Source organism: Cotesia typhae, unplaced genomic scaffold (assembly GCF_013202065.1).
Source record: "Cotesia typhae breed Kobodo isofemale line unplaced genomic scaffold, CoteBio_Ctyphae contig_5, whole genome shotgun sequence".
Taxonomy (NCBI): domain Eukaryota; kingdom Metazoa; phylum Arthropoda; class Insecta; order Hymenoptera; family Braconidae; genus Cotesia; species Cotesia typhae.
In genome coordinates this window covers 4,949,964-4,972,953 of record NW_027423757.1, presented here as the reverse complement: position 1 = coordinate 4,972,953, position 22,990 = coordinate 4,949,964, and the positions used below count along the sequence as shown (strand labels likewise).

Genomic DNA, 22,990 nt, shown 5'->3' with positions numbered 1-22,990 from the left:
TTCTAATTTAATAAATTAAAAACGTCGGCTAACTTTATTATTATTTGTAAGAATCCAAAATATTGACAGATGTCTTTTAGCTTCAGTATTATCACATTTTCTACTCCAATATAAAATTTATTTTTAACTATTGTTATTATTATTATTATTAGAAAATTTATATCAAAATTAATAATGAGAAAATTGCAAGAGACGTCAAAAGTCTACATTTCCTGACCGAAAAGCTGAAACGTGGAAATAAATAAAAAAAAAAAAAATTAACAAAACATATTATTTATTGTTATATTACATAAGCGTATTTTTTAACAATGTCACGATAGAAATCAAAAATATGTTTACTCGCATTTCGACACTTATCCGTAGCTTTCAGTAATTCTTCTTCATTAAATCGGCCATTTGCGTTACAACAAATAATGTCTTTTCTGACACTGTCAAAAGCAAACATAAATGTGGCTTTTGCATTCTGCAATAAAAAATATTAATCAAATAAAATTCAATTGTTTAATTATGAAGTCATGAGAAATATTTTTAGCATACTTGAAGCTGGACTTCATCTGGATCGATGACTACTGCTTTGGAATCTTTATCAATCATACAGTGAACAGCAGCTATGGTAAATTTCATCGATAAGTTCGAATTGATTAATGCGATACACGATGCATTGATAGCACAAGCAAGGAGCTAAATAAAATAAATAATTATTATGAATAAATTAAAAATCAATTGATTAATTTATATTAAATTATGATACATACACCGCCATCATCCTGCATTTCTTGAATATTTATGGAAATTGCCGTGCTAGGATGGAGAGATGTTATTAAACTGGCTTCACATGTATCTTTGATACATAATTCCTTAGCTCTACCGTCGATACCTTAAAAGACAATGATTAAAGCATCAGTATTAATTATTGATTATTAAAAAAAATAAAAGCAAAATTAATATCAAAAACTTACTCGGCGGTCCTTTAACTGGAGTAAAAACAACTTCAATACTTGCTTTATCGTGTATCATTTTTTGTAACTTGGCTTCAATTGGTCCATAAACTCCAGCTACTACACATGTGTTACCTAATAAATAGTAAAAATAAATGACACTGAAGTTAAATAAAAATTAAGTTAGCCGACATTTCAAAATTTTTAGAATTTTTTTTTATTGAAAAAATCATTACAAAAAAATTAAAAAAAAAATTTACACCTGTCAAAAACTTCAAAAACTATGAGTGTATTTTTCTAAAAATATTTTTTAACTATAATTTAATGAATGAAAAATAATCAAAAAATTAAAAACGTTGGCTAACTTTAGTGTCATTGAAGTTAGCAGACGTCTAAAAATTTTTAATTTTTTTTATTAATTAAATTACAACTGAAAAGATATTTTTAAAAAATTACACTTATACTTTTTCAAGCTTTTTACAAGTGAAATTTTTTTTTTTTAATTATTTAATTGAAATTTTTTCAATAAAAAATTTCTAAAAATTTTGAAATGTCGGCTAACTTGATTTTCATAAAAATTAATAAAACAGTGTGTTTATAAATAAAAAATAAATTTTACCATGAAACTAACCTTGCATAAACATTGCAGAACCATCAGGCATCGACAATAAATTCATTTCACAATTCATAGCTCGTAATGAACAATCATTTTCCGTCATTTTGTCTGTTTATTTAAAATTTTTATTTTTATATTTAATAAAACAAAAATATTATATGATTAATATAATTTTTTAGAGGTTACGAAAAGCACATGTCAATAAACAAAATTCAATATGGTCAGACTATAGAAACTCGCGGGCGAAATAATTTAAAATATCTGTTGATAAATAAGAAATTTATTTGTTCTACTACTTCGCGGTAAAATTTTAAAATGTAGTGATATTAATTAAGAATTCAATAAGTTTAGAATAGAATCAACAGGTTAATTAAATAATTAAATTTAAAATTATTTGTGTATTTTGATATAAATTAATTTTTATTTAATGAGATTTAAAAACACAAGCCTCATTTGAGCTGACCTATATTTAGATAAATGGAATATTATTCAGTGGTTCATTTAGGTGGGAAGCTGAGAGACGATCAATAACTCACGTCTCGGATGAATTTTTCCTTACGCCATACGATTCTGTCAGTTATAAATCAGCAAGCCTGCGTGTTTATGCTCAAACAGTGCTCTTTTATTATTTATTTTTATTATATAATGCATAAATTCGGTCAGGCGTATTATAGCGGTATTAAATATCGTCAGTACTTTTGCGGGCTATTTTGCGAAATTTATTTTCATATTGAAAAAATAAAATAATAACTTAAGTTATTTTGTATTGTTATTTGTAATATTGAAAAATTATTTTTTCAATTTTATAATCACATTAAAAAATTTTAAGAATTAATATATTACAATTAAATGGAGTGACAACATATATTTGAGGTAAGGTGATTGTCAAGGAGTTATATTGTACAGAAAATATTAATGTTAAAAAATAAAATTGAATTAAATGGTGTACGACGAATCAGCAGCTACCATGAAGAGACAAAATGTTAGAACTTTATCCTTAGTCGTCTGTACTTTTACTTATTTATTAATTGGAGCTGCCGTTTTTGATGCACTTGAATCTGATACCGAACGCAAACGTTGGGAATTTTTGTCAGGTACGTAATCATCTATAACACTGAAGTTGACAGACATTGGAAATTTTTTTAGAATTTTTTGGTTATGAAATTATTATTAAAAAATTTTACATGTGAAAATTAATAAAAATTACAAGTGAAAATTTTTAGAAGCTTTTTGTAAATTTTTTTAGAATTTTATAACAATTAAATTGTTAAGAAAAAAATTCAATAAAAAAATTTCACTTGTCAAAATTAAAAAAAATTATCAGTAAAAATTTTTAGAAGCACTTTTGGTGTTGTAATTGATTTGCTATAAGAATTTTAAAAATTGATAGCTGTCAGCTCACTTCAGTATCATAATCATGTGTATAATTATAAAAAAAAATATTTCATCAATTATACTTCTTAGAAATAAAACGATACATGATGAAGAAATACAATATATCGCAAGAAGATTATCGTATGGTAGAAATTGTTATTATAGAAAATAAACCTCACAAAGCTGGACCTCAGTGGAAATTTGCTGGTGCATTTTATTTTGCAACTCTTGTACTTGCAATGATTGGTAATTATAAAAATTTAAATTAACTTGATCTTAAAATCAACTTGATGTTAAAATCAAATTTATAAATTTAAGGTTATGGCCATTCGACTCCAGTGACAGTTTGGGGAAAAGCATTTTGCATGGCGTATGCTATGGTTGGAATTCCCCTGGGTTTAGTAATGTTCCAGAGTATTGGTGAACGTCTGAATAAAGTTGCTTCAGTTGTTATCAGAAGAGCTAAGAAATATATGAATTGTAACAGAACAGAAGCTACAGAAATGAATTTGATGCTTGCTACTGGGATGTTATCAAGTATTATTATAACAACAGGTGCTGCTGTTTTTTCAAAATATGAAGGATGGAATTATTTTGATAGCTTTTATTATTGTTTTGTCACTTTAACGACGATCGGATTTGGTGATTATGTCGCACTGCAGGTAAATTTATTTAAATATATCATTTGAAGTTAACATACATTAGAAATTTTTGTAGAATTATAAAATAATGGAATTATTATGAAAAAGAATCAATAGAAAAAATTAGAAAAATTTCACATGTAAAAGAATTAATAGAAAAAAATAGAAAAATCCCACATGTAAAAATTAAAAAAAAAATTAGTAGTCGGCTTCGCCTCGGCCAACAATTACATGTAATCTAAGACATTTCTTACTTTACTTCCCTACGGGTGTAATATATTATTTGTTTCATCCCTAGTCACACAATATACTTTTACTGTAGAATATGACATTATGAGGCGTGCATTTTTGAATTTTCCAAACTTTTTATTATTGTAATTGATTTGTAAGAAGAATTTAAAAAATTGACAGCTATTATTGTATTTTTAAAACTAAAAAATGATTAATTTATTAAAATTATTTTGCAGAACGATCAAGCTTTATCAACAAAACCAGGATACGTTGCTTTAAGTTTAGTATTTATTCTATTTGGATTAGCAGTTGTAGCTGCGAGTATTAATTTGCTAGTTTTGCGATTTATGACAATGTAAGATAAGAGTTTATCTATCACGTTATTTACTTAAGATATAAGTAAGTAGTTAAAAGTAATTATTGTAAATTTTTCTAGGAATGCTGAAGATGTTCGTCGAGATGACAGTGAATTACAAGCAGCGTCGCACCACGTACTGACACTCGACGGTGAAGTCGTTGCAGTAAATGGTAAAATCTTAGCCGGTCATATTCCGATTCATGACACAGATGATTGTGTAAGTGTTTGCTCGTGTACGTGTCTTGGTACAACAAATACAGAGTTATTTGACTCATCGGGTTATCAAGGCTATCAGCCACCCTCAAGTACTGCAAGCCTTCGCATTAAACGTGCATCTGTTTGATGGAAAAAGTTTCGTCGTCGTAGTTTACTTCGTCGATTAACGGAAGCTGATAACGAAGACAATGAACTTCTTGATATTTCTGGATAAAAATTATTGTTCAGTGTCAATATGTGTATGTGTGTGTGTGTATAAATATTTATAAAAAAAAATTTTTTTTTTATTTAAAAAAAATGTTAGTGTAAGTGATTAACTTACTTACGAAACTCATTCCCTCTCGATATAGAAACCCGACAATTCAAAGTTTTCTAAATATTTAAGCCATGTTGTCGGTTATATTTTAAGACTGATAACAAAAAATATATTATTTTTATATTGAAATCATTAATAAAGTTACAATTACCGCGAAAGTAACTTTTAAAAGTTAGTAAAAAGTAACTTAGAAGTTTATTAGTATTCACTGAAAACCAAAAGGTACTTTAAGTTATTAATTATTTTTAATTTGCATCGTACAATAGTCTTTATGTTTTATATATTTGTATTTGTGTGTATTTATTAATGTTATTGTGATGCTCAAAAAAATTTTCAATTGTTGACATCTTTTATTCATCAAGTGTCTTTATAAAAATGAAAAAAAAAAAAATCAAAATAAAAAGTTAAAAGTCAAGTGATGAATATTTAATAATAATTTACATATTTTTATTTTTTTATTTGGCAAAAAGAAATGGTTTCTGTGTGTTAATTAAAAAAAATATTGTCAAATATTTATAAACAAAAATAAATGTTGAAATGATAAACTTAGACGTAAAATAAATGAAATTTAGTTTAATAAATACCTCAATATAAATAACTATTTATTTATTGAATTAATTTTTTTTTATATTATATTCAAATTATAGAAGTGACATTGTTCGTGAATTACTAATATTTAATGCCGTATTAATATGTACAATGTACGTGGTATTAGGCACCCGGAATTTATTTTACCTTGATATTAATTAATAGCTTTTAAGTGATAAAATTTTATGTTTCAATTATATACTTAATATAATGTGTTTCAATGAAAGAGTAACGATAACGACCTGCCAGTACTAATTGATCTAATGGAAAAACAATGAATTCTTAGAGCCATCGTTAGTGTTGATTAAGACTTGATTCTTATATAACAAGTAGATAATTTAGTGTTAAAAAAATAATGGCTGCCCAATATACTTTATCCTCATCGATTCTTTCTGGTGAACCTAATACTGATATGAACTTGTCAGTACAAATTCATTTAAAAAAATTATTTCACATCCGCAATTGAAGCAATACTTATTACTCAATAATCCAAAGAAGCATATAATCAACGTTGATAGATTTCCACTAGCTTATTCAACTTACTTCTCTGCTAAAGAAGATAACAAGAGGTATAATTAATCAATAATTTAGTTTTTTTTATCAGTATAATTAGATATTTAATTTAGAATTATATTTTTATTGCAGGAGGAATTTTTGAGGTCTCTGTAAGCGTTCATTTCATATATTTATGTCTAGCAATATTTTTAAAGTAAAATTAAATTTTATTATAAGTTTCATTTAACGACTATCAATGTGTTTTTATTTTTAATAATTATTAAAATAAAATAGTCATTGAATAAATATATTAATTATCTTTGTAATTATAATTATACGTTGATTATTATGTTGATTGCTGATTACGTTTAAGAGGATTTCTTTTGTGTTGTTCTTCAATAAGAATAGCCTTTTCCATTCTTGTCATAGCCATGCGTTCAATTTGTTGAAACAAATCATTGTGAATTGCAACGTATTTACGAAAATCACGACGATCGAGTCTGTAAACTTCGCAAACTTCAATAGCAATCACACTTGCTATCCTACGTTGATCTTTTACTAGTAACGATACTTCACCAAAATAAGACACTTCTGTTAAATGACAAATCTGTAAAATTATTTCGAAATTTTTATAATTAATTTTTTATTCACAAAAAAAAAAAATAATAATAATAATAATAATAGTCAATTACATATTACCTCTTTTCCGGTGGGAGTAAATAATGCAACTGTTCCAGAACTTAGATAAAACATGCAATCACCATAATTACCAGCTTTGAAAATTAAATCATTCGGTAAGTATATCTCAAATTTTAATCTTGATACAATTGATGTAATAACATCTTTAGGCAGATTACGAAAAAGAATTAAATTTTCTATCAATCGACGGCATGAATAAATTGTTATTTCTTCACGTAAAATTTCTATAAGAAAAAATTATTTTAATAAATAATAAATAAATAAATAAACAATAATAATAATACAACAATAAATACAAATAAATTGTCCTAGGAAATTTTTTTAATAGTAGCTATAATATTTAAAAAAAAAAGTAACAAAAATGTTGAGCGATATTTAAGAGATGAAATTTTGTATTAAAATATTAAATAAATAAATAATTACCAGATAAATTAGATAAAATTTTTTTTTCTCTAAAGTAACTATTTTTGAATCGATACGAATAATATGACTCGATACGTTTTCTCATATAATGCGGCATCTGTTTTTGTCTTGTGTACGCTAATATTTGGCTCATTGTTTCTTGATAACCAGATTGAGACGTATTTTTATCATTATAAATTTGAAAAAAAAGCACTAAAATTTCCCAACAGCATAATTTAGTTGAAGAAAATAAAAATATTAAATATCGACGTTCCAATTAGTAAATTGTTTAACTCCATTTGATATAATTTTATATTTTTATCAAGCAACAATCAATTGCTAATTAGACCGTCGATATGAAATATATAAATACAATACCGATAATGTAAACCCAAAAAAATCTTCCTAAAATCATTAATAAAGTACAAATTATGGTATGTACAGTATACTCAGGTTCAATTGCATGGATTCCGGTAGTCATAAAATTTTGGAGGATTATAAAAAATGAACTCTTAAAGCGTATGGGAATATCATAATCAATAATATTAATTAGCCAGCAATCACAATCCTGTATAAAAAAAAAAAAAAAAAAAAAAAAAAAAAAAAAAAAAAGTTGTATAAATAAATCATTAATTATTTATATATTTTACTCTTACCTCAACAAGTACTTGATCAAAATGAACTACAAGTACAGGTACCAAATAACATAAACACGTAAACCAGTAAACCAAATAAACTGATATTAATAAAATTTTACTGATTCGACATGTAAAATCAGATATCTGAAAATACTAAATATACATTTAAAAAATGTTAATATTTTTTAACATTGAAATTAGCAGACACTTGATAATTTTTTTGGAAAAAAAAATTAGATCTAAAAAATTGCATTTATAATTTTTTAGAGATTCTAAAAATGGAATTTTTTAAATAAATGTTTCTTGCCCTACACGGAACGAACAAGATGACACTGGATATCATCTTAGATTATACTCAGTGATATTTGTAGTGAAAAAAAATTTCAGATAGTAGCTAGTATAATCCAGATTATACTGGGTGGTATCTGGATTATACTCGTTGTAATCTGGATTATACTAGCTACTATCTGAATTTTTTTCACTCAGTATAATCTGGGATGAATATGAGGCTGAAGTTAGCAGACACTTGACAATTTTTTTATTTTTCTTGAAAAATAAACTAGGCATAGAAAATTATTTATAAAAATGTCATTTACAATTTTTTAGAGCTTCTAAAAATGAAATTTTTAAATAAAATTTTCTTGCTATAATTTATTTGTTAAAAAAATTCTAAAAATTATCAGATGTCTCTCAACTTCAGTGTCATTAATTAATTTGTTAAAAAATTTATAAAATTTTTCAAGTGTCTCTTAATTTTAGTATCATTGCTTTGATTGTTTATCTTACTTCAAATAATTGAGAAACGTTATTATCAAAAGTGACGTATCGTATAAGTTTCAACATTGGCAAAACATTTATAAGAGCTACAAAAAATGATGACTTTGGTCCTGGAAGTTTTCTCCAGTGATAAGTAATATGATCGTAAGGCAAAGATGTTAATAAGTCAATCGAAAAAAATCCGCTGATGTATTTTCTAAATAGAAAATTATATTATTTTTTTCATGCGAAAATTATTAGGAGATTAATTTTTATATTTACTGAATTATTTCTCTTTGATCAAGTATTATGATTTTTTTATCTCTTCCGTAAACGCCAGTGATGAAATTCATGAAAATGTCGATCCAAAAAAACAAATAAAAAATTGGACTAACTCTATCTAGTCTAATAACTTTAAAATCGAATACTGTGAAGCTGGTCATAAATGGAATTATAATAAATGATAGTGCATAAATAACTGTCATGAATGACTCCCAGTAAAACCTGTGGTATATTTTTTTAGTGGTTATTTCATTGATGTACAATTAAAATTCAAGTGACAAATATATTAGATAATGTAAAAATACCGGGTGGCGCTGAAAGGATGAATCACCCAAGGACGAGAATATTGACATTGTCTTCTTCTTTCATTACTGACTGACGCAATACTGTTTAAATATTTTTCACAACTAGGATGTTTATAATTTGCTAAACACGAAAGTTTTAATCTAGAAAAACTTTCTCCGTTTTCAGCCCATTCTGGTGAATAAAGTGGAAGTTTTATATTAGATTGCGGTAATTCAAAATTTGAATCCCACGTGTTGAAGAAACTCGTCGCCATTTTTCAACCATTTACTATTGATTGTTTGTGTTTTTTTGTTAAAATTATTATTAATCTTGATTAAAAATGATTTTATTAAAGTGTAATTAAATTATTAAAAAACTTAAAATCAATTTCAATAAATGATACTGAATTTAACGGACATCTAATAATTTTTAAAATTTTTATAATAATTAAATAATAATGAAAAAAATTTAGCAGAAAAATTTAACCTGTAAAAATTAAAAAAAATTATATCTGCGTATTAAAAATTTTTTTTTTTTTTTTTTTTTTTTTTTTTATAATTGATTTGTTATAAAAATTTCAAGAACTGTTAGATGCCTGATAATTTCAGTATAATTTTAATAATTAATTTTTTCTCATCTACATTATTAAGAGAATAAAAAAAATTTTGTGTCCAGGATAGTCATATGATAGAATCGTTTTTTTTTTTTTTGGTAAAATTTAGTGTCGTTGCATAGGTCTTGATTTATATTTGTGCCTTTTTAGGATTTCATATCATTCTCACCGATAGTCAATTTCTGATGATAATTATTTAGGCTGCATTCGAAAATTCTCCATGTCTAGATACATAATTAAGAAATTATCTTGTATCTTGTGAACTATTGACATTTTTAAAGATGTAAGCTCGTTTTGATGTTACACTCATCAAGACCTTTCATTTGAGTACCCACATCAATTTTTCATATATTTATATATATTATATATATGTAAATATGAAAAATATATAAAAATGCATGTGGGTACTCAAATGATAGCTCTTGATGAGTGTAACATCGGGATGAGCTCATATTTTTAAAAACTTCTAAATATTTGAGAAAGTACAGTGCAATTTAACGAAAGTAATTATTTAATAAAACGAAATTCTATTCATTTGTAGCTCACAAGTCACGGCAGTTACATAGTCACTGCAATGTCGCTAGTTAAAATTTAATAACTTTTTGTATTTTAAAGGGTTGCTAAATAATGAACTTTATTTGCTCAGTAAGAGATATTTATTCAATATGAAACGAAGAAAAATATTTCTAGATATGTAGAGCAAATATAAGATTGTTTCTTATAAACAATCTTCTTAATAGTAGAGGATACCAATTATTTATGATTATTTTTTATATTTATTATATATATTAATTAATTAATAATATTATTGTCCATAATATATAATTGTGTAATGGTACCATTCACTATTTCATTTAACATTTTTTATCGTGACATTACATACACGTTTATATATTTTTATAGTTTTTTTTATTTTATTATATTATTAATATTATAATATAATAATTATATGTTTACATATTAATACTTTTATTACAAATACAATTAAGAAATTGCAATCGGTTATTTCATTTAGATTTATGATATTTTGAGATTGTATATTACAATTAATAAGTGAATGGTTTTATTTAATATCAAGTAAATCATTTTTCCATTAAATATTAATATAAAGTACTTGACTAAAATCAGATGAGTACTTTGAAAATTATTCAATTATATTTCAAGCATACATTAAAAGACTAAGTGGGTTTGATTGCGAAAAAAGTAATAAAGAAAATAAAAGATACTTAAAAAAATGTACATAAAAATTCTAACTTTAATTTATTATTAACATAAAAAATGGAATTATTAATTATTAATGATACAAACTATTTCTTATTATACACTAATTGTTATAGATATATGTACTTTATTCATTTCAATATATGTATATATGTTTTAGATACGTCTTTTTTATTACGGCTAAAGACAATATTTTATTTTTTAAACGAATTATAAATAAATTTTCATTTTACCAATTTTTTTTTACTAATCTACATCATTATTTAAGGCACTGCGTTGTTTTTTTCTTTGAATCTGATTGATATAGAATAATATTTTTAACAGTAAATGTTTTTTTTTTTTCTTTTACATTTGTATGTTGATTAATATGAGTTAATTAAACGTTCAACAATTTGATAAATCCTTTCAGTTATTGCCTAGTGCAAAGTGACGATATTTATTTTAAAAATGTATATCTTGTCTGATTACAAATGATTTTCATTGATTAAATATTTTTATTTAATTAGTCGATGATGATCGATATGTTTTAGAAGATTTAATAAATTTATATCTATATATATTTATATGAACATACAAACATTCAGTGGTTTTACTGATATTTTTGTTCTTAAACTTTTTTTTTAGATTTTTTTCTATATTTTTCTATGGTTATTAATTTTATTAAATATACCTATACAATGTATCATATTTTTGGTGATCAAATTTAAAAAAAATCGCGAAATTTTATGGTATAAAAACATTTTTATAAATAATCTTATCATCAATACGTAATTAAATTGACGTAATAGAATTAAAACATAAAACATGAAATAACATGTAAATATTAATATTTAATTTCCAATAAAATGGAAACTCTGTGAAAATTAATTAATATAAAATTTAAGCAAACATTAATTAAAAACTCAATACAAAAAAGTATTTAATTTAATTGTTTAAAGTACGTATAAATGGCATAAAAGATATATTTTATAAACTATTAATCATTTAATTTTATAAAATAATCGTTAGCATTTTTTTTATCATCTTTGATATTTTTCATGGCAAAATATAAAATCGTTGAAAAAAATATTCAGGAAATTACAGAATTGAAATTTAAACTATTCAGACATTAAATCTACTTACAAAATTACAAGATAATTATAATTATAAAAATATTAATAATAATAATAATATTAAGAATGTCTCATAATTGTACAGAAGTGGATGACTTAAGAGTACTGACACGCAGTTCCTTAACGACTAGTTAATTAGCTTCAGATCGTGTTTACATGGATACTGTGGTCATCTTTAGATTATTTTAATTATTATTATAATTCGTACTCCATAAGTATCTATGCATAAACGTTCTAAGGCTTTGGCAGTGAACGAGACTCGATTGGATTCGATTTAGCCTTCGAGACATTTACATTTAATATATAAATTTAAATTAATGGTTTGTCTTGATTTAAATAGGCATAATGGAGTAATTTTAATTCTTTTGTCATTATAACTACTATCATTATTAATATTAACTATTTTTCTTTTATTTAAGAAATGACTCGTGCACTTGCTTAGAAAATACTCCTAAATGATCTCTTTTTTCTTCGAGCTGAATCTTTGAGATAAAGATTTGCCGGAGGCAGTTGTCCTGCTTCAGTACATGATCTACAACAGAATTTAGCGTAATACTTATGTTGACAATATTTAGCAATTACTATCAAGTCACATCGAGCGAAGAATGTATTATCCTGACACTCGGGATCAATATGTGTGCCTGTAAAAAAATTATAAGCCAGTTATTTATAAGTAAAGAAAAAAATAAGGTAAATATTCACAAGTAGGGTCAACCATTTCAATTTTCATTTTTTTTAACAAAATTTCTATTTGATTTTATTGACATATTTTTTTTTGAAAAAAAAAAAAAAAAAATAAAAAAATAAAAAAATATAAAAAAAAAGTTGATTGATCGAAATCTTTATTTTTTTCTTTCACGACATTTTTTATCATAAATGCGCCGTAAAACCGAATAGAATAAAAAAAAAAAAAATTAAAAAACGTTAATTTTTCAACTAGTCATGGTCCAAAATAGGGTTGACCCCACTTGTAAATAATTCCCAAAAATAATTATTGTGATACCAAACAATTGATGATTTAAACAAAATTTTATACCTTCAACAGCAATGTCTATTTCGGCTGAATCATTTGAATAACCGTTATAAGCTTCACAACGATATTTTCCAGTATCATTGTAACCAGCGTTCGTAATCATAAGCCTGTTTGTTTCTATATTTAGGAATAAAAATTAAAAAATTATTAAATATTTTTTATATATGTTAATGTATAAAAATTTATTACAAATATTTTGGCTTACCAGAAATTGTAATTCGTCCATCTGTTCTAAGTATTTCATTATCTTTGTACCAAAGTACTTGAGGAATCGGATAACCGTCAACAGTACAAGCAATACTGAAATCACTTCCTACTGGGAATTTATTTCCTGATGATGTTACATTGACAACAACTGGTACTGTGTTAAAAAATAATTTATTTAATATGTTACTAAATTTATTATTAAATATCATTTACAAGCAATTAAAATAACTGGAAAAAATAAAAACTTTTTTTATTTAAAAATACAATAAATTATAATTAAGTAATAACATGCAGAAGGATAAATAATAGTAAAATTATTTTAATAATAAAGCAACACAAAAACAAAAAGTACCCAGGAAACCTCACCTTTTATTTGAGATGGCTCTGGTGGAGGTTCAGTGATAGGAATTACAGCTGGAATATATGGCTTAGGAGTAGGACGAGTACTACGAATAGGAACGTAAGTTTGGTTATAATGAGGAGCTTGAGTTCGTGATGGTCTGTATGGGTAGTGTGGTCTGTTATCAGTGTTGTTAGGCCGCTTAGGAGGCTCAACAAGGTATTTAGTATACTCCTGATATTCTGGCTTAACATTATAGACCGGTCCTATCGCTTGGAGTGTCATAGACCATGAGGAAGGCCGTTGGATACCGTTGTAAGCTTGGCAGGTATAGACACCGAGATTTGTTAAAGTTACAGAGCGAATTAATAACGTGTACTCAGAATCTTGCTCATAGTGATCAGAAGTTAATGGAAGCATGCGATCTCCGTGCCACCAGGTTACAAAAGGACGTGGCCAGCCCATCGCATAGCAATAAAGAGTTGTCGGTGAGTTCATTGTTACTGTTACATAAGTATTTGGTTCACCAACAATAGCCGCTTGACGTTCATGAGGTTCTAGAGTAAGAGTAGATAAACCACATGCCAAAAACACATTTAGTCAATCCAAACACCATGTTATTAATTGTCATTCAATATTAATATTATTATTCATTTATTACTAACAAGCATCAAAATAATCTTACCTGTGACTTCTAATTGATATTCAGTTTTAACGGGTGGCGCGAGTCCATTGTCAGCGAAACAAATGTATGTTCCTCTGTCGTAGCTATATAAGTTTATAATTTCTAATGTTCCATCTAGTAATATTCGTCGTCTCTTCTCTGCGGGATTAATCTAAAAAATAATTTTAATCTATATATATTTAAGAAAAATAGGGTTCCTTTGACTAAATAAACTAGGATTTATTGAAACATGAAATTTAGCCCACACAGAAAAAGGTAAATTGTAAAATTTACTCGGATTCCAGTAAATTTTCATAGTTTCAAACAGTAAGCGGAAAGAACAAGATGAAACTGGATATCATCCCAGATTATATTCAGTGATATCTGTGGTGAAAAAAAATTTCAGATAGTAGCTAGTATAATCCAGATTATACTGGGTGATATCTGGATTATACTCATTACAATCTGGATTATATTAGCTACTATCTGGAATTTTTTTTACTCACTACAATCTGGGATGATATCCCGTGTCATCTTGTTCTTTCCGTGTAAAGCGGACATCGGGATGGCAAAATACTTCAATTAAATTCCAAATCTAGATCTAAAAATGCAATTCTATAAAGCGCTCAATACAGTGGGCGAGTAACAGCTAGTGATAAATAAAATTAAATTTAAATTAACTTGCTAATAGGCTTTCATTTCACAGACACAAAAATACAAAAAGTCGTTGTTTGTTGTACTTAGATTTATTTATTTTAATATAATTAAATTAAAAGGGCTACGATAGTGATTTACGATAGCGAGGTGTGTTTTAATAGTTGCAATCGATTGCGAAAAGAATCAAGTAGATTGGTTGTGTTTTTTCGAGAGATATCGTCTATATCGATTAGTACATTCATTCGCTACAAACAGACGTCTAGGAAATTGAAGATAAAATTAAATCTTTTTTACAAGAATTAAATTTTAATTGATACAAACACATCAAAAATTTGTGAAATTTTAAATAAATAGACAAATAAATATTGATGGAATAGGAATTTAAAAAGTAGAGATGCACAAAAAAAAATTGACTTACCACCGTCGCATCTTTTCTCCACGTGATAATGGGCGTAGGATTTCCTGTAGCAATACACTTCATACTGACGTATCCACCCTCTTCACCGCTTACATGCGGTTCTGTCGGTTGTTGAATAGCAGCTGGCTCAGCTCCATAAGGTGGTGCTGTCAGATTATAAGTCGGTGGTGATGTTACGAGAGGTTCTTCAGACGCAGGCTCTAAACACGATGTACCGCATCCATTGTCGCAACATTTATGTTCACCAGGGCATTCTGCATCTGTTTCACACTCTTTTTCACACCTTGTACTGTACGATACTATTGGGCAGCGACCTGGTTTGGTAACTAAATAAACCATCACATTATAATATTAATTATTATTATTATTCTTATAGCTGTTAATTGTGTGCAAAATCAATAAATAATTAAATTTTAATTACTTGTTCGACAAACTGCTCTGTATTCTGTTCCTTGATCAGCCGAAGCTGCCAAAGTTATCGAACATCTAGATCCCTCTGGACAATTAACACTTCTACAAGGATCAGCACATCGACAACGCTCACAATCTTGATCGTCAACGTAAGCTTCTTTGCCGTAAGGACATTGAACTGTATTGCATTCGTCCTTCGCTTCGACGCATGGGTCTTTGGACACATTTTTATTATCTACGTCTTCTATTTCGTTGCTTGCTGTAAAGCAATTAATACTTAGTATAATTGTTATTATAATCTATATTATTAAGAGAATTAAAAAAATTTTGTGTCCAGGATAGTCATATGATAAAATCGTTTTTTTTTTTTTTTGGTGAAATTTAGTGTCGTTGCATAGGTCTTGATTTGTATTTGTGCCTTTTTAGGATTTTATATCATTCTCACCGATAGTCAATTTCTGATGATAATTATTTAGGCTGCATTCGAAAATTCTCTATCTCTAGATACATAATTAAGAAATTATTTTGTATCTTGTGAACTATTGACATTTTTAAAGATATAAGCTCATTTTGATGTTACACTCATCAAGACCTTTCATTTGAGTACCCACATCAATTTTTCATATATTTATATATATTATATATATGTATATATGAAAAATATATAAAAATGCATGTGGGTACTTAAATGAAAGCTCTTGATGAGTGTAACATCAAAATGAGCTTATATCTTTAAAAATGTCAATAGTTAAAAAAGTACAGTGCAATATGACAAAAGTCATTATTTAATAAAGCAAAATTTTATTTATTTATAGTTCACAAATCATGGCAATCACGTAGTAACTACAAAGTTGCTAGTTATTTATTAATAAAGATATTAATGAGGTTCATTGTTAAATTGTTAGTACTGGAAAAAACTAATTTGGTGGAGCAATAAATGTTGCACCAGTAGTTAGCTCACCTCTGTAGCACGTGTGCATACAAGACTCAAAAGTCTTGAATCTGTTACGATTTCCACCACAACCAGTATAAACAAATGGCAGGCAAGTGCGACGTTCTTCGTCGAAATAAAATCTTTTGTAATTACCAGTTGGACATGTTCCAACATCCACTGGCTCTCGGCAAATAGCTAAACCATTACCATCATTACACAACCATTAAATGTTAGTTTTATAAATCTTTGTCTACTTACTTAATTAGTATTTAACAATACATGCATTTAAATAAAAAAAATAAAACTCGTTAGTTTTTATTTTATAAAATAAAATAATGAGTCAGTTTTTTTTTACCAAAGTGAGAGAGTCCAGTATTGTTGCCAGCGGGCGTTGGTTCTTCGCGGTGTAAACAAACAGATTCGCACTCGAGAACTGTGCTAAATCTGTTTGCGTTTCCGTCGCAACCGCTGTAATAGAATTGACGACAAGCGCGAGCATTTGGATCGTAAAAGTATTTTATAAAATTGCCTCTACACGGTCCAGCATCTGATGGAATGTTGCAGGAGTCTAAAAGAGAAAAAAAAATTATATTAAATTTAAAATTAGATTGTTTTTAATTGATGTGTAATTATTATAACAATTACCTTGACCCTGAAAACGACCGCAAAGTCTTTCACACTGCTCTTCACTCTGGAATCTGTTGGCGTTGCCTTCACATCCACCGTAAATGAAAGCTTGACATGCCTGGGTTTGAGGATCGTAATAGTAAGCCGTAATTTCGGAATTACATGGACCGGCATCAACAGGAGCTAAGCAAATAGGGCTATTAGGAAGAATATCAGAGTCTGGTCTAGATGTTGATGCTTGTGATTCTGGTACGGGTGGTGGTGGTGGCGGTGGTGGTCGTCTCCGTTTACATTTACTCTCACAGCTTGCATTATCCGGGAAACGATTTTTGTTACCACCACATTCGCTATATTCAAACTCTTCGCAGGTATCTGTTTCGTGGTTGTAGTAAAATTGAATTATTGAGCCACTGCATGGTCCAACAACTTTCGGCATTGAACATAGGTCTGTAATTATAAACGTACATTTATTTGTTATTATAATTAATTTTGAAATGAAAGATTCATTAAATTTATCATACTTTTATCACTTTTTAGATTTATTACTTTTTTTTTTTTTTTTTTAAATAAAAATATGAGCATTCGAGGTATGTATTTTTGGATTTTCCTACTTTTATTAAATATTTTACCTTGAACTTCTCCGCAGCGGTATTCACACTCTTCGCGTGATTCAAATTTATTTCCATTGCTTGCACACCCACCGTAACGGAATTGCTTACAAATGCCGTCTCTGCTATCATAGAACCATTTCACTTGCTCATCCCTACAAGGTCCATGCTCATCGGGAAGGAAACACATTGCTGAAATTAGTCGTAGAAAATATAATTTTGATTTTAAAGCACTCTTTGATATTTCGCACTATGAATCGTGCAATATTGAAACATAATTTTGCCATCTGAGCTGTTAAAAATTCAGTAACTCGTAAGCTGCTTAAAAGATTAGCTCTAAGTGCGTTAACGAGTTAATACAGGTGTTCTAAATTATTTTACGAAATTGCCAATAAAATTTTACCTTTTTCGAAGGGGAAAAGTAAATAAATAAAAAATCAATCTAATTTAAAATTTTAAACCAGGGAAAAAAGTCTTTAATTTGTGACAGGGAAAACTAAACTTCTCATGGTCGTTATCGACCACTTTATTGACGCCACGGTAATGAGGGTTTTCCCTTACCGTTCGATTTTGACAAGTAGTTCAGACTTGTCACCGGGCGTGCAAATCGAAAGTCCCCACTGCTGTCCCCAAAAAACGAAGCGGGGTTGACAATAGGAAAGTTCGAGAACTCGGAGTCAAGGGTTATAAAAGATCCGACAAAAGAAACATCAAGGCTTTTTGAACCAGGCCCTCGAACAAGTAACGCTTTTTTGAGCCAGCCCTTGGAACAAGTAACACCTTTTGAGCCAGGCTTTTGAGCCAGTGACGCTTTGAGATAGTGAGGCTTTTGGCACAACAGTGAGTCAGTGTAGTGCTGTGTAATAAATTCTGTCATCGAGATTCAGGACCATCAAGAAGGAAGTCAATCTACGATCCGGAATTGGGAACCCATTACTTGGAGCCGGAAAGTTTATTAGAGACGAGAGAGAGAGACCAACCAGCCGCTGATTTCGCCCGTTTCCACCGGGACTTCACTTAACGTTTGGAGAGTTGTAAAAGTTAAGTCAGGTATTATTATTACAATTATTTCAGGCCAAGCTTGAATTTGAAAATTGAGAGGCCGAATTAACTGTAATAAAATTTGTCAATTAATGATCGCTATTGTCTCAGATGTCACTTTTAATTTAGTAGATTCTTTTATAAGTAAATTATTCATAAACGTCAATTAATTAGTTTGTTACAAGCCTTTTAGTTATGGGAAGTTATTTAGTTAAAATTATTTGATTAAGTTGAAATAGTAGAAGCATTTGTGTAATTTAGATAGTCAAGGTCACTTTGGAATATATGTAAGTTGAATATTTAATGAGGCTTATTAAATTTGTAGAATTTGAAATTTGAAATGTTGAAAAAATTAATTCTAGGCCGTTGGGCTGAATTTAATTAATTTAGTAAATCTAGTAAATTAGTTTATTGAAAATAGTTAATAAATTTAATTGAATAATTTTGATTGATAAAATTTGTAATGAATTAAATTAGTGAATTTGGTAATTGGTATTAAAGAAATGTTAAGCGTAAAATTCAAGGAATTTAGATAATTAGTAATTCGAAGAAATTTGAGTAATTAGAGAAAGTGTGTATTAAGTTAGCGTCCGGTGGACGATTTTTGTATGGAATTTAGTGAGTATTTAGAAACGTTGTATAGACGCCCGAGTCGGGGGTACAACGGATTAAGTTAGGAAACCGCTGCGTAGACGCCCGAGTCGGGGGCGCAGTCGGGAATAGGTTTTAACTGGTATTCCGTCAGGTTGACGAGGTAAATTATGTTAATTGGTATTCCGTCAGGTTGACGAGGTAATTAGTTGGTATTTTATGGTATTCCGTCAGGTTGACGAGGAAATTAAGATATTGAGATATTCCGTCGGAGTGACGAGGTTGAATAAATTGGTTAATTAGTTATAGGAAAAATTGGCAAGGGCCATTTAACGTAGGTGAGAGGTTCTCACAATTAAGTTAGTTTTAAGGAGATTGTTAAGTTTGTGGAGTTGGTTAATAAATCAGTTTAATTTTTATAAATAAATTTTCTCAGTCTTATTTACAGCCTTTTCTCGGACTTCTCACGACCCTGTCCTTTCCTTCTCATGCTCCTCCGGTTTCTGGGACACCGTGTCTAAAATCCCAGTGGCGCCCTTTCTAAAGAGGAAAGGGGTAGCTAACTGGACCTGTGCTAAACCCCACGGTTACAAATTAATTAATTAAAAAAAAAAAAAAACAATTACCTGGAGAAAAGCTTCGTGGTCTATCTGGTGGTTTAGTCACAGAAGCAACACATCTATTAGAACAGTCTTCTTCAGTATTGAAGTTATTCTCGTTGCCTCCACAGCCGCCGTAAAAGAATTGTCGGCATCGTTGCTCAAACGAGTCATAATACCACCGTTGAGTGTAATTATGGCACTCGCCAAGAAGTGCGGGTAGAAGACAAAGGTCTTGCTCTATATTTATTAATTTAATTAATTATAATGATAATACCACATCAATTTAATTTAATTAAAATTATAATTGATTCCATAAATTAATTTTCATTAAGTACACGTACTTAATTACTTAAGTACTTAAATACTTAAGTACATGTTGAAGCTTGTTATATTTGCTTATTCAATGTTTAATGTCGAAACTGAATTATTAGTTTATAAACGTCGATTCGCTGTTCAATAAATTCCCGTCAGTCAACAATGCAAATTAGTATTTAAATGTCACTAATTAAATAATTGTTTTTCTTTAAATAATTATATTGAGTGAATTATGAAATTAATAGTTTAAAATTAATGATTTTTTGGAATGTTAATTTGGATAATGAAAATTAATTTTATTATTTTATTATCTGCAATATATAGACTTTTTGAAGTTAATTATTTGTTATTCTTACCAATCTTGGGAGGGCAATCTACCTCACATGCATCTCTAGAGTCATAATTATTTTTATTTCCACCACATCCTGTGTAATAGAATGGCATGCATCTATTTTCCGAATGATCAAAGTACCACTTTGAATACTTTTCCGTGCAATTACCTTCAGCTCTTGGTAGTGAGCAAGAATCTATTATCATCCATAAATCCACCAATTTATAAGTATTAGTCATGCAATTTTAATTATGTTATTAGTGCAATACAAAATATTAATAATATTTTCTACTTTGTTTCTAATTACTTTAATTACTACTCAATTATTTAAAAATAAAAAAATTGCAGGAGACAAGGGAGCAAAATAGGTTTATGAAAATTTTGATGAAAAAAATTTTTTTTCAAGATTATAAAAATGAATGATTAATTTTTTTTTTTTAATTTAATTTATCCTCATTTTGTCCGCAATTTCAAAATTGATTTTTTTTTTCAATTTAAAAAATTTAACGACTCTGCTTTTACGAAAGTAAATAATTTTCTTAGTAATCGTAATTTTGCCTCCCCGTATTTTATACTAATGCATTAAATAAATAAAAATATATGCGAAAAAGGCAACGGATATCAAAGGATTGACGTGAAAAATAAATTTAATAAAAAAACCATCACCCTCAACAGCAATGATTACTAAATTTTAATGAAATAAATACTAATTGACATATATAAAAAATAAATAAATGAAACCTAGACAAACGAGGGGCACAGCGCAAAGTTTACCGTCACCGGCGTATATATTTATAAAAGCTGATGAGGTATATATATGTGTATATATCTCTAAACACCTCAAATTATACGACTTTGATTGTTGCTGTATACCTCGAATCGGACAACGTTGCTCGCAGTCCGCGCGTGTACGGAATTTATTGCCGTTGCCTTTACAACCACCGTAAACAAATTGTCTACATGCCCGGCGTTTTTCATCGTAATACCAACGCAGTAAAGAGCCCGGACAAGGCCCGGGATCTTTGTCCAGTGAACATACTTCTTGGGTTACTGTAAAATTCATCAACTTCATACATGTTGAATGTATATAACTCTTCCCATCTAATAAACGAGTTAGTGCCATTCCCTTATTTTTCTCAACTAATTTTTTACACTGTACGTTTAACTCAACGTTGATTAAATTCAAAAAACAAAATAAAACAAATTCATTCTTTTCAAGCAGGGTTGAATAAGGTGTTATAATTTACCTTTACTGCGCCCTGGTTGAAGACATTGCTGGTGACAAGCAACTTCAGTTGGGAAATTATTAGTATTAGGTTTGCAGCCACCGTAACGGAATTGTTCGCACGCTTGAGAATCTTTGTTGAAGTACCATCGTGTAAAGTTACCTTCGCATGGTCCTGATTCTTTATCTAACTCACATGGATCTAAAATAATTATAATTAGTATGAATAATTATGGCGTGAATTGATAATAGTTTTAAAGTAATATTTCCAATCTATTAAGGATAAATTTATAAAATTTACCGCTGTCATCTCGAACGACGCAAAGTTGTTCACATTCTTCGTGAGTTTTGAATTTATTATTATTACCAAGGCACCCGCCATAAATAAATTGTCCACATTGTTTTCTTTCACTGTCGTAATACCACATCGGGTAGTACCCTTCACATGGCCCAGTACTTTTGGGTAAGTAACAAACATCTGTTTATTGCAAAATAAAAAAATTATGTTAAAAATATTATATTACTTTTGTTAGGGAGATATATCTAGTTATAAAGCTCAAAAAAGTATATTTTATAAAATTTTCTTATCGAAAATTTTATTTAATTTTTTCCCTAAAATTTTTGTCGTAAATAATGCTATTTTAAAAAATTTTCTGAGACATGGTAAAATTTATTGATTTACTAATAAGATATGTAAAATTATTATGTTACGCGTTTTTTTTTTTTTAGAGAGAGAGATTTGCAACAGCTCCATAGTAGACTTATAGATTTAAATAGGATGAAAGTACCATTTGTAGCCAATGTACCTATTTTCGCAACTTATCTGAATTGATATTCAAATTATTTTGTAAATTTATAAACATAATAACATCATAAATCTGGTTCTTATGAATGTCAAAATTTTATAAAAAATATTTTAATATTTGAATTTTTTACACATTAACTCAAATTCAAAGTAGGCCAAGCCGGTACTTCTCTTTCTTGCTATTTTTTTTTTTTCATTATTTCTTATATTAAAGCTCTTAAGGAATTTCGATTTTAGTGTTAAAAATTAATTAATAAATAAATAATATAAAATAAAAATCACTTATTTATAAACTTCGCTAAAAAAAATTTTCAAAAATTTTTTTTTGGCTCAATGAAAAATAAAATAAAATTCTTTAATTGTTAAAAAAAAAAAAAAAAAAAAAAAAAAAAATAATTCA

The 22,990-nt window shown here is 27.9% G+C and overlaps 4 protein-coding genes across 10 annotated transcripts in view; 1 reads left to right on the top strand and 3 right to left on the bottom strand.

The window, feature by feature from the left end:
* Nucleotides 1-257: 257 nt before the first annotated feature.
* Nucleotides 258-1,770, bottom strand: Rrp46 (exosome complex component Rrp46). The gene is made up of 5 exons (XM_074248120.1): nt 1,570-1,770; nt 960-1,073; nt 756-877; nt 538-681; nt 258-463 (listed from the first exon to the last, which is right to left on the bottom strand). The coding sequence occupies exons 1-5, from the start codon at nt 1,655-1,657 to the stop codon at nt 281-283; spliced, it is 651 nt and encodes a 216-aa protein (XP_074104221.1). The 5' UTR covers nt 1,658-1,770; the 3' UTR covers nt 258-280.
* Nucleotides 1,771-2,125: 355 nt separating this feature from the next.
* Task7 (TWIK-related acid-sensitive K[+] channel 7) lies at nt 2,126-6,099 on the top strand. 3 transcript variants are annotated; one of them, XM_074248397.1, is made up of 7 exons: nt 2,126-2,427; nt 2,517-2,648; nt 3,019-3,174; nt 3,247-3,590; nt 4,037-4,155; nt 4,237-5,847; nt 5,924-6,099. In XM_074248397.1, the coding sequence occupies exons 2-6, from the start codon at nt 2,522-2,524 to the stop codon at nt 4,499-4,501; spliced, it is 1,011 nt and encodes a 336-aa protein (XP_074104498.1). In that variant the 5' UTR covers nt 2,126-2,427; nt 2,517-2,521; the 3' UTR covers nt 4,502-5,847; nt 5,924-6,099. The 3 variants fall into 3 exon arrangements, with proteins under 3 accessions (XP_074104498.1, XP_074104497.1, XP_074104496.1); XM_074248396.1 differs by having other exon boundaries at nt 2,514-2,648; XM_074248395.1 differs by having other exon boundaries at nt 2,126-2,648.
* A 17-nt stretch (nt 6,100-6,116) lies between these two features.
* LOC141530299 (potassium/sodium hyperpolarization-activated cyclic nucleotide-gated channel 4) lies at nt 6,117-9,109 on the bottom strand. The gene is made up of 8 exons (XM_074247324.1): nt 8,856-9,109; nt 8,551-8,772; nt 8,299-8,485; nt 7,531-7,665; nt 7,253-7,442; nt 6,896-7,087; nt 6,473-6,696; nt 6,117-6,380 (listed from the first exon to the last, which is right to left on the bottom strand). Exons 1-8 carry the CDS (start codon nt 9,107-9,109, stop codon nt 6,120-6,122), a joined length of 1,665 nt encoding a protein of 554 aa, XP_074103425.1. The 3' UTR covers nt 6,117-6,119.
* A 1,582-nt stretch (nt 9,110-10,691) lies between these two features.
* The window catches only part of Ppn (proteoglycan-like sulfated glycoprotein papilin), a 70,603-nt gene continuing 58,304 nt past the window's right edge, over nt 10,692-22,990 (bottom strand). For 2 of the 5 annotated variants that reach the window (XM_074248975.1, XM_074248974.1), the window contains exons 17-31: nt 22,087-22,263; nt 21,808-21,987; nt 20,586-20,756; nt 19,939-20,151; nt 17,702-17,872; nt 17,091-17,519; nt 16,801-17,013; nt 16,473-16,640; nt 15,522-15,770; nt 15,101-15,426; nt 14,047-14,197; nt 13,388-13,918; nt 13,020-13,175; nt 12,818-12,931; nt 10,692-12,422 (exon numbers count right to left, since the gene is read on the bottom strand). In XM_074248975.1, the coding sequence (XP_074105076.1) occupies nt 12,220-12,422; nt 12,818-12,931; nt 13,020-13,175; nt 13,388-13,918; nt 14,047-14,197; nt 15,101-15,426; nt 15,522-15,770; nt 16,473-16,640; nt 16,801-17,013; nt 17,091-17,519; nt 17,702-17,872; nt 19,939-20,151; nt 20,586-20,756; nt 21,808-21,987; nt 22,087-22,263 (3,452 nt within the window). In that variant the 3' untranslated portion in view covers nt 10,692-12,219. The remainder of the gene's footprint in view (nt 12,423-12,817; nt 12,932-13,019; nt 13,176-13,387; nt 13,919-14,046; nt 14,198-15,100; nt 15,427-15,521; nt 15,771-16,472; nt 16,641-16,800; nt 17,014-17,090; nt 17,520-17,701; nt 17,873-19,938; nt 20,152-20,585; nt 20,757-21,807; nt 21,988-22,086; nt 22,264-22,990) is intronic. The other 3 variants (XM_074248979.1, XM_074248976.1, XM_074248977.1) reach the window with 3 other exon arrangements.